The following is a 10,804-nucleotide window of genomic DNA, read 5'->3' as shown; positions in this document are numbered from 1 at the left end:
ATTTATTTTAATGCAAACGTGCACATAACCGATTTTGTGCTTTTAAATTCTTTGCATTGGAAAACCTTTTAAATAGATTTAAATAGTAAAATAACAAGTTGGAGGAAATAAATGAGCATAAACCTCTTCATTTCCAAAAACAGAATAGATGATTTACATTTTTCTTCTGGTGTAACAAATATCAACCAGTTATGCAGTAGGGTGCGCTACAGACGTCTCAACTTTTAAACACTACCAAAGAAGAACCAATCAAATATTTCTACTTCCGGTACCGTTCGTGCGCCATCTTTGACGATACATAGCCCATGTATGTTATTTTTGTTTTCAAAAAGTATCGAAAAGTATGATAGAACACTAAATCGCATTAAACGAAGCATACGTCTGGTTTTTACCGTATCTAACGTGTTATAATTCAGTAAAAGTCTTCGGGAAACATTTTTGGCGAGGTGAGCAGCTGAAGTTTTGCTTTATTCTGTTTACTAGAAACTGACTGGAGGAGTTTGATGAACTGTCATTAAAAGAGATTTTAATTACATGTTTTACATGGTTTTGGCGATATAGTAACTGCAGACTATCACCTGTCAATACGAAGAGCTATTTTCTAACTTGAAAACTTACGCGTAACTTACTCAACTTGTTGAAAAGGATAAATTTGCACTTTAAATTATTTGTTCTTTACCTGTCAGATTATTAGCTTGCGCATGAAAACAGTCTGTAGTATAATATCTAGGAAAATATACTGTGTATATTACAAAAATCGCATTGAAGACAACCAATAAGGTAACAATAGTCATTGTTGCGCTTGTTTTGATATAGTAATCAAACTGGGTTTTTTTTTTTGTAAATAATATCACTATATAATAGATATAATTAACCTGACTTTTTAAAGTGTGAAAACGTCCATCCAGCCACACAGTGATATTGTAAACAAAAGTGTCCAGCATGAAATCAACTTTCCCCGGAACTTGCCTTATTATAAAATGATGACTATTTCCCGTCCTGTTATTGATAATGAATTATGTCTAACATTAATGTACACATCCGCTTCGTGGCACTTAAAACACTGTGGAAATACCTGTGGAATAAAGTCTTATGATTAATATAACCACAATGTCATTCAGTATACAGTTTGTATATATGGAAAACCGTTTCCTTAACATCTTTTGGACATTTACTTTGAAACACTTCATCTGGTTAAACGCCCTATGAATGTAAACAGGTGGATGTCGAGATATAAAGCAACTTTTCAGTATCAATATTTAGTATATTCTAATGCTTCAAACCTTATTTGCATCATTAGATGTCGCTTGTGGATTTGGGAAAGCGTTTGTTGGAGGCAGCGCGCAAAGGACAGGATGATGAAGTGAGGTCACTTATGGCCAATGGAGCTCCTTTTACTACAGACTGGGTGAGTTGTATTTGCTGCTCAAGCATACTACAAATGCAGACCAATTGCCTATTGTCTGCCATTTATAATCTGCATTTTACTATAACAGTAATGATGATGGTAATATGTTTTAGCTGGGAACCTCGCCACTTCATTTAGCAGCTCAATATGGGCACTACTCCACCGCTGAGGTGCTTCTCCGTGCCGGCGTTAGTAGAGATGCCCGCACTAAAGTGGATCGGACCCCCCTCCACATGGCTGCGGCAGAGGGCCACTCAAGCATTGTTGAATTATTGGTCAAGGTAAGAACAAATGATCTCAGAAGAGAGTTGGATTATTCAAATTTTGACATTCTTAATTTTTGTTGTGTTGTTATATCTGATTCTGCTCCTGTCTGGGACAGAGTGGAGCAGACATCAATGCCAAAGACATGCTGAAAATGACCGCCTTGCACTGGGCTACGGAACATGGGCACAGGGGGGTTGTGGAGCTATTAATCAAATATGGTGCTGATACCCACGCCCTCAGCAAGTTTGACAAGACGCCTTTTAACATTGCAGTGGACCGAGGAAACACTGAGCTGATGCTCTTGTTACAGGTAAAAAATTACAGATATTACTATCAGATATTAAGGCACAATCTAAAACTCACCAGCTGCTGTGTATTTAGCAATGTTTTTAGGTGAAATCAAGCTGTATAACTTAGCTGTATCTTAACTTGACTGGATTGTTTGTTATACTAGGAGGGAATGCAGAACCAAGTGAACATGAATCCAGAAAGGACAATCCTAAGCAGCACATCACCTGCCTCTGCCAGCCCTCAGTTCATCATCTCCTCCTCTGGAGTGGTCAATCTCTCTGATATTGTTCTCACCAATGCTAAGGCTAACACAGGTATGAGTTTCATTACAGTTTGTTACTTCAGATAATTTGCAAGCCATGAAACGTTTATATAATTTAATTTTATTTAAAACAAAAAAATCAAAAAAAAAAAAAAAATCTTGCACACCACTCAAACTTGCTGAATCATTTAATAGCTTTAATATGCAGCCAACAGACCTCCCTCAGGTAAGCTGTTAAGTGAATCAGCAAATTCGAGTGGTGTGCAAGATTTATTTAATTTTTTGGTTTACGTTTTATGTTTTGTTGCACACCTGCTGCAGATTTGGGTGTGCATGGTACTATATATTTCTACATAATTTTTATTTATAAAATGTGTCCCTATGACAACAATGGCAGTGGCAATCTATTCTTTCTATCCTTCCTGTCAAAAATGATCTGAATCACTAATTTTCTTCCTAGTATACTCAGTTTGTTGGCTTAAAAGCAAGGAGTTTTCACATATACACTACCATTCAAAAGTCTGGGGTCATTAGAACTTTTTAAACTAAATTAATACTTTTTTTTTTTTTTTAGCAAGGAGACATTACATTGATCAAAAGTGACAGTAAAGACATTTATAATTAAAAAGATGTCTATTTCAAATAAATGCTGTGCTTTTGAACGTTCTATACTATTCATCAAAAATTCATAAAAAAGTATCACGGTTTCCACAAAAATATTAAGCAACATGAGTTGTGACAAGTTTCTTTAGCTGGTTTCTACCACTTGTTTTCATTTGCGCTTTAAATTTGATTAATTTGAACTGATTTTGTGGCGGTTCATAAGAAAATTACCTGCCAACTGGCATTTTATTTACTCACTAAAGCCAATTTTTCTTGCATTTTGTGCTTGTTTTGCATTTTGATATTGACGTTTGGGAACATAGACAACAGTATTTAATTAGCATTTTAAAGTTTTTACCTATATTTGAACTGTATGCACCTAGAGATTGTTATTAGTGTATTTCTCCCTTCCAAACAAATTGCTTCTATATTCCTGCAGGAGCTTCAGAGAGTGTGATTGCTGCTGATTCAGTGGATTCTGCCATCCAGCATCTTGTAGGGGAAGATGGTCAGAGAGTCATCACCATAGTAACTGACCAACAGGGAAACCTGCAGCCTGGCAACTTGGGACAGAAATTCTTTGTCACAATGCAGGGGCAGCAAAGTGAGTAGATTGTTGCAGCATTACTTTATAGTTCTTTTAGGATTTTGCAGTATTTATATTCTGACATGTCTGTATATATTTAGTGGTTGCAGTGCCCGCGGGTCAGATAGCAGAAGAAATCATAACAGAGGACACCAAACCAGTTCCAACGCGGAAGCGGAAATTCGAATCAACCGTCAACCACACAGATGTCAAACATAAGGTGAGACCGGTAGAGATTCTTATTTAAATCTTACTTTTTGGGATGCAAAAGTCAGCATGAAAGAAAGTTACGATAGTCTTTTCTTTTGTGACGAATATCTGAGCGAATTTTTGAACAAGAAAAAAAATGTAGGACGGGACTTGATTTTGTCCATCGAAAATTGATTGGATCGTTGTGGTTTGCTATTGCTGTGATGTCATGTGAGTGACAGGATGTCTTGCTCTCGCGCCGGTGAACACGTCATCAGAGAAGAGAAGAGATGTCACTGCAAGAGGGAGGGGAAGTTATTTTGATTAAAGGTTTTGAGGGCACATGAATTTAAAAAAAATAATGATGTGCTTGGATCAATCATTTATAATACTGCAATATTCCATAAAAAAAGAATTAAAGTGTTCATGAAATGAGAAATCAAATTTTCCTGGATCTTTTGACATGTTAGAGGTCATTGTACTATAAAAACATCCTGTCAAACCTGTAGTCCAAAAACAGCTTTTACTGAAACCAAGCTCTGAAAAAGACTTGGAAAGTTTAGGATTTTGTCACATTATGACATAACAGAGTGACGAAATACTGCCTCGGCAGAAGAAGATCAATGCCTACTTCTACATCATTGTGTCTTTGGCCCCTGCCCACTGGCACGTTAGTGAGATGAGAAGGAGAGAAGAGCAATACAGGATCACTGGACTAAAAATAACATCACCTTCCAAAGGATCCTAAGTGCTTATTTATTTTCAACTATGTGAATGTCTCAGATCAGTAGATGTTCAGTACATTTCACTGAGGATCCTTTGATAAATCATACGCAATTTTGGTGCGGGCTTTGCAAACAGACTTTTATTGTAAGATATGGACCTGATGGTAGTGCCACAATGTGTAAGTAACCGTGTTACTTCTAATGCCTAATCTGTGATTTCTGATATGTAATGATGAGATTACTGCATTCATATACAGTGGGTACGGAAAGTATTCAGACCCCCTTAAATTTGTCACTCTTTGTTATATTGCAGCCATTTGCTAAAATCATTTAAGTTCATTTTTTTTCCTCATTAATGTACACACAGCACCCCATATTGACAGAAAAACACAGAATTGTTGACATTTTTGCAGATTTATTAAAAAAGAAAAACTGAAATATCACATGGTCCTAAGTATTCAGACCCTTTGCTGTGACACTCATATATTTAACTCAGGTGCTGTCCATTTCTTCTGATCATCCTTGAGATGGTTCTACACCTTCATTTGAGTCCAGCTGTGTTTGATTATACTGATTGGACTTGATTAGGAAAGCCACACACCTGTCTATATAAGACCTTACAGCTCACAGTGCATGTCAGAGCAAATGAGAATCATGAGGTCAAAGGAACTGCCTGAAGAGCTCAGAGACAGAATTGTGGCAAGGCACAGATCTGGCCAAGGTTACAAAAAAATTTCTGCTGCACTTAAGGTTCCTAAGAGCACAGTGGCCTCCATAATCCTTAAATGGAAGACGTTTGGGACGACCAGAACCCTTCCTAGAGCTGGCCGTCCGGCCAAACTGAGCTATCGGGGGAGAAGAGCCTTGGTGAGAGAGGTAAAGAAGAACCCAAAGATCACTGTGGCTGAGCTCCAGAGATGCAGTTGGGAGATGGGAGAAAGTTGTAGAAAGTCAACCATCACTGCAGCCCTCCACCAGTTGGGGCTTTATGGCAGAGTGGCCCAACGGAAGCCTCTCCTCAGTGCAAGACACATGAAAAAACACCTGAAGGACTCCAAGATGGTGAGAAATAAGATTCTTTGGTCTGATGAGACCAAGATAGAACTTTTTGGCCTTAATTCTAAGCGGTATGTGTGGAGAAAACCAGGCACTGCTCATCACCTGTCCAATACAGTCCCAACAGTGAAGCATGGTGGTGGCAGCATCATGCTGTGGGGGTGTTTTTCAGCTGCAGGGACAGGACGACTGGTTGCAATCGAGGGAAAGATGAATGCAGCCAAGTACAGGGATATCCTGGACGAAAACCTTCTCCAGAGTGCTCAGGACCTCAGACTGGGCCGAAGGTTTACCTTCCAACAAGACAATGACCCTAAGCACACAGCTAAAATAACGAAGGAGTGGCTTCACAACAACTCTGTGACTGTTCTTGAATGGCCCAGCCAGAGCCCTGACTTAAACCCAACTGAGCATCTCTGGAGAGACCTAAAAATGGCTGTCCACCAACGTTTACCATCCAACCTGACAGAACTGGAGAGGATCTGCAAGGAGGAATGGCAGAGGATCCCCAAATCCAGGTGTGAAAAACTTGTTGCATCTTTTCCAAAAAGACTCATGGCTGTATTAGATCAAAAGGGTGCTTCTACTAAATACTGAGCAAAGGGTCTGAATACTTAGGGCCATGTGATATTTCAGTTTTTCTTTTTTAATAAATCTGCAAAAATGTCAACAATTCTGTGTTTTTCTGTCAATATGGGGTGCTGTGTGTACATTAATGAGGAAAAAAAAATGAACATAAAAATCATTTTAGCAAATGGCTGCAATATAACAAAGAGTGAAAAATTTAAGGGGGTCTGAATACTTTCCGTACCCACTGTATGTTAGCCAATCATAGCAGTGGGCGTTTATATAAGTCTCACAGGGTAAAATCAGGGTAAAAAAATCATACTAACATTATAAGTGCATCTCAGGAAACATAAAATCAAAAGAAATGCAGTGCATGACCTCTTTAAAATTGTCAATTTTGATTTCATGGTAAATTTAACTGTTTGATGTTTTCTGCAGGAACCCGATGAGAAGGACAGTAGGGAATTACTGGAACAGCAACTAAAAGAGGCAAACAGAAAAGCACAGGAATACCGACAGCAGTTACTAAGAAAGGAACAGGAAGCTGAGCAGTACAGGCTTAAACTAGAAGCCATCGCCAACGGGCAGACCAATGGCACCAGCACAGAGCCCCAAGAGGAAGTGGTGCTCCAGGAAGAGGAAGAGGAGGAGGTGGTCAGTGAAGAGGAAGTTGTCATGTTGCCGGAAGGGGCCATAATCATTAAAGAGGAACCCCTTGATTCAACAGCAGGAGAAACAGTGACATTAGTAGAGGCGGCAGATATCACAGCCACTTCTGAGGGCACGCCGTAGCAGTGAACCCAAAGACTCAAACACTCAGGAATTACATACACTCTTCTAGTCTGTGTACCTGGAGTGGCATGTTGTATTTATTTATTGTAAATCATAACCTTTTGTTTTATCCTTTTTTTTTTTTTTACTCGTAGCATTCAGTTTCTGTACAGACCTCTACAAAGACGTAGCATGAACTATAAATAGGTGGCCATAACGATGCTGAGCTGCTCAGATTGGCAGAATAGGAAGATCAGGTGTGTTCTTTTAACAAACAGCGGTGCAAGTCATGTAAGTTTTAGTGATGATGCTTTCCAATCAAGGCCTATTATGCAACTCCAGTGCATACTATACTATTAGTACGCACAATAGTGTACTTAAAGGAATGTTCCAGGTTCAATACACACCATTTTGACTCGTCCTTTTCTAGTTTTATTTTTTAAAAATGCAAGTTGTGGTTATAGTAAGGCACTTTTAATAAAAATATACTATAAAAATAGCTTATTTTTTGTTAAAACACTTGCATTACTTATTTGAATTGCAGTGTCTATTATTTTAGTGTAAATCATTCTTTTTGAAGATTTTTTAGGTCCGTGATCTTCTTGAGTATTGTGCAGAAATGATTAAGTTTAGTATCATCATGTGTCATTACAAGTTGAATGTTTATCAAAGTTGAATGTTTATTGCCTGGCCCCATGTCGTGCCTTATTATAACCATGATTTTTGTTTCTTTAAAAAAAAAAAAAAAAAACTGAAGGACAAGTCACATTGCAAATGCTGTCAATATAGCTTAACTTGAACACGGAACATTCCTGAAATAGTGACATGAGAGTGAAGGTTAACAGTATATCATATAAAGAACAATACTAGACATTATTCAGAGATGAGAACTGTTATGTTATGGCTTTGTGTGCCATTGACTTGCTCCTGCAGTGCGAGGTGTCTTATTGATACAGTCAGCATTGGGTGACGTGGTAATTGAAGTAGCTGTGTATTTACTTAAGCAAACTCTTTCATGTTTTATATACTTCTCGCTGTTTATAAAGATAACTTACTCTATTCAGAGTACAAGATTGAGCAAAGGTTGTTTCACTTTTTTTTTTCTTTTTTTTTTTATAAATCTTACATCATTTCCTTTGTTCTGTTAGACACTAAATCACGATTTGCATTTCAAAGTTTTGTGCTCTAAAAAGTATGCAACATGTCTGTGCTTGCATTCCATGGCCTGGTCCTGGTCCATGTGCCAATTTCCCAGTTAGCAGCTTTTACAGTTGGTCTTTCAGTAAAGTTACATCATCAGTTGTGTTGTTTAGTTTTTTTTTTTATTTATTTTTTTTATGTCAAGTTTTAAAATGTGAATGAATGCCGTATGAAATTTTATGGAACTAGACCTTAAATGCTCTATAGATTTCCTTCTCATAGAAAAATGGTTTTGTGTTTTCTTTATGTTTTTTAGGTACACAACTGATGATTAACATTCCATAAATTGAATTTTAAGGGCTTGTATCACCATTATTGTGCACAACATATTTTTGCTCTGTACATATGCAAATATTTACAATTTTCTTCCATCTAAACCCATGAATATTAAGATTTAGAAGGACATTATACTATTTATTGAATGGGATATTCACTTGGACAAGACCGTGTTTTTACCTTATATTTTTCCCTTGCTTTTTATGCATTTAGAATTTCAGTTGTATAGGATGTCATCAGCTGTGCTTTATAGGTAAAAATGTTTACACTTATTTTGTTGTGAAGTTTGTTTGGACTGGCAGAATTACTCATTGTATTTCAGTTTGATGGAAGCAAATGCATAAGAGTTCTAACTTAAAAGACACAAGCACATGATACATAACATAGATCAACAGTTTGTCCCTAAGATTTCTTGTTTGTATATTTTTTACATATATATTTTTGTAATGAAACACTATTGGAGCCTGTCTGTAGTGCACTTGCAGCTGCATTTTATTATCTTTGGTCAAAATAAATATTTCTGAGGTTTGGTATATCTACTGTAAATTTTTATTGAAGAAAATACTCTCACTAATGAGGGGAAAAAAAAAAAAAAATATATATATATATATATATATATTCATATTTTCCTTCGTAGTGAAATTCCTCGCTAGTCATGATTTCAAACCACTCTACCGAAACGCGTTTTTCAGAAAGATTGTCCTAATGCGAATTCCGTACCCACGTTTACTAGCACAACAGGCAAACGTGAGATATTTCTTCATATTTATTTGTACATAATGTAAAAGCAACTGATGTAATTGCAGACACTTTAGGTATGTTATTATTATCTTCATGTTTTCTTCTCCTTTAAGGTACTCCGAATGCTTAGACAACGCTAATATTAATTTAGTATGATAGTTGCGCTACATATACATATGAAAGTAAGCACTTGAAAACAACTCTATGCTTTTGTTTACAATCGTGTTTTTTTTTGTTTTTTTGCCAGCATGAGAAATACTGAAGAAAAGCAGAAGTAGAGAAAAGACAGCAGCATATCCTACTCAACTGTTGTCAAGTTCATCTTTGTCTCACAGACATGTTTCCAGAACTGAACAGTATTCTCAATTCCACTCCAGACAGTTTCAAATCGGTAACTAATTATAGTAATTACATCTCTTTACACGCTTAATATATCTCACAAAATGTCATTGACTCTAACTGACGTCTTCTGTACTTGTAGAGTGACTTCATCCTGGTGTCTGACAGACAAGCTGATGCATCATTTCTCATTCATCACTACCTGTCTTTCTACTTACGTGGTAAGTGACCTACTGTTTATAGTGAGGAAATCTTATGATGATATACGTTTATGTATAAACTTCTATATTTCCAGCTGGCTGTAAGGTGTGTTTTCTGGGTCTTGTTCAGTCCTTCAGCCACTACAGTGCTGTCGGTCAGAGGCTGGTAAGTCTACACCTGTTTGCTCTATTTATATATTTTGTTTATTACATTAATGTGACTTGATCATAATGTTTGTGTGCAGGGAGTGAGTCTGACCCAGGCAAGAGAGAAGGGCCAGCTAGTGTTTCTCGAAGGACTGAAGGACTCTATTGGAGCACTATTACAGGAGGAAAGCAGTCAGGGGACACAACCTTTGAGTTATCTCAGGCATGTATCAAAGAGTTTATAATCATGTTGCTAGTTTAAATACACCCCCCCTCATATAAATTATGGTCAGATATATACAGAAAAAAAAGACTAGTCTTGACATTTTGTTTTTCTAGGTCCCCAGGTGCTGGACTGAAAGGTCTGTTCAGATTTGTGGAAAGTTCTGTGCGTCAGAATGGAGGACGTGATGATGGTGAATCATGGGGTCCTCCAGTGTTACTCATAGATGAACTCAGCGTGCTCCTGAGTTTAGGTGTTACTGCTGGAGCAATACTAGACTTTACCCTCTACTGCCAAGCCACCGTGTGCTCTGAGTTACAGGTGAGTCAGTGTTTTTGGTTCAGTGCCTGAGATGATGCCAGACTATTGATTTAATGCTTCATTGTGTAAAGACATTATTTTTCTGTTTTGATATTAAGGGAAATATGGTCATTCTGGTGAGATGTGAGGAGGAGGATGCAGATGATGATGAAGAGGGATCAAACCTGCTCCAGAGGGGACTAGTTCATCAATGTAACTTGGCATTACATGTAGAGGGGTTACCCACGGGTTACTGCAGGGACATACATGGACAGGTGCGGTTTATTGTTAAAACTTCACTAATACTCTGTAATAAATGGCCCTGATTTGAGCTTACATTTTGATTTTTATGTTTTTCCAGATGGAGGTTTGGTGGCGACAGAGTGGAGAGACCATGTACAACCAACGAAAAATATTTCATTTTAAGGTCTATGATAAAGGAGCGTCATTTTTCGCTCGAGGGACTTCTAGTGCTGTTCTCTAAGTTTTCAAATGAAAGTCTAAGTTTACATTGAATCTCTAACTGAAATAATGTCATTATGTAGTTTGTTTTATATAAATACATATATAATACATCACCAGTTGCAGTTGTTTTGTTCACTTGTTGTTTGCATTACTTCCCGTGCTCATTTTGTGTAGCAGAAAAATGGGTG

At 37.3% G+C, this 10,804-nt stretch overlaps 2 protein-coding genes across 3 annotated transcripts; both read left to right on the top strand.

Moving 5' to 3' along the window:
* Window positions 1-246: 246 nt before the first annotated feature.
* On the top strand, window positions 247-8,736 carry gabpb2b (GA binding protein transcription factor subunit beta 2b). Its single transcript, XM_051865468.1, has 8 exons — window positions 247-446; window positions 1,301-1,408; window positions 1,522-1,689; window positions 1,791-1,985; window positions 2,130-2,280; window positions 3,271-3,435; window positions 3,519-3,637; window positions 6,393-8,736. The coding sequence occupies exons 2-8, from the start codon at window positions 1,301-1,303 to the stop codon at window positions 6,744-6,746; spliced, it is 1,260 nt and encodes a 419-aa protein (XP_051721428.1). The 5' UTR covers window positions 247-446; the 3' UTR covers window positions 6,747-8,736.
* A 107-nt stretch (window positions 8,737-8,843) lies between these two features.
* elp6 (elongator acetyltransferase complex subunit 6) lies at window positions 8,844-10,729 on the top strand. 2 transcript variants are annotated; one of them, XM_051865473.1, is made up of 8 exons: window positions 8,844-8,948; window positions 9,190-9,333; window positions 9,424-9,502; window positions 9,577-9,647; window positions 9,727-9,851; window positions 9,968-10,172; window positions 10,271-10,426; window positions 10,513-10,729. In XM_051865473.1, the coding sequence occupies exons 2-8, from the start codon at window positions 9,280-9,282 to the stop codon at window positions 10,633-10,635; spliced, it is 813 nt and encodes a 270-aa protein (XP_051721433.1). In that variant the 5' UTR covers window positions 8,844-8,948; window positions 9,190-9,279; the 3' UTR covers window positions 10,636-10,729. The 2 variants fall into 2 exon arrangements, with proteins under 2 accessions (XP_051721433.1, XP_051721431.1); XM_051865471.1 differs by having other exon boundaries at window positions 8,876-9,016.
* Window positions 10,730-10,804: the final 75 nt, after the last annotated feature.

Source organism: Ctenopharyngodon idella, chromosome 16, assembly GCF_019924925.1.
Source record: "Ctenopharyngodon idella isolate HZGC_01 chromosome 16, HZGC01, whole genome shotgun sequence".
NCBI classification, from domain to species: domain Eukaryota; kingdom Metazoa; phylum Chordata; class Actinopteri; order Cypriniformes; family Xenocyprididae; genus Ctenopharyngodon; species Ctenopharyngodon idella.
Note: the sequence above shows the minus strand (reverse complement) of the source record. Positions and strands in the feature narration are given on the sequence as shown.

Excerpts from the sequence above, each read along its gene's own strand:
- gabpb2b (XM_051865468.1), top strand. The coding sequence starts at position 1,301 with ATGTCGCTTGTGGATTTGGGAAAGCGTTTGTTGGAGGCAGCGCGCAAA. Across the intron at positions 1,409-1,521 it reads CTCCTTTTACTACAGACTGG|CTGGGAACCTCGCCACTTCA; the intron begins GTGAGTTGTATT and ends AATATGTTTTAG. Across the intron at positions 1,690-1,790 it reads TTGTTGAATTATTGGTCAAG|AGTGGAGCAGACATCAATGC; the intron begins GTAAGAACAAAT and ends TGTCTGGGACAG.
- elp6 (XM_051865473.1), top strand. The coding sequence starts at position 9,280 with ATGTTTCCAGAACTGAACAGTATTCTCAATTCCACTCCAGACAGTTTC. Across the intron at positions 9,503-9,576 it reads CCTGTCTTTCTACTTACGTG|CTGGCTGTAAGGTGTGTTTT; the intron begins GTAAGTGACCTA and ends CTATATTTCCAG. Across the intron at positions 10,427-10,512 it reads GCAGGGACATACATGGACAG|ATGGAGGTTTGGTGGCGACA; the intron begins GTGCGGTTTATT and ends ATGTTTTTCCAG.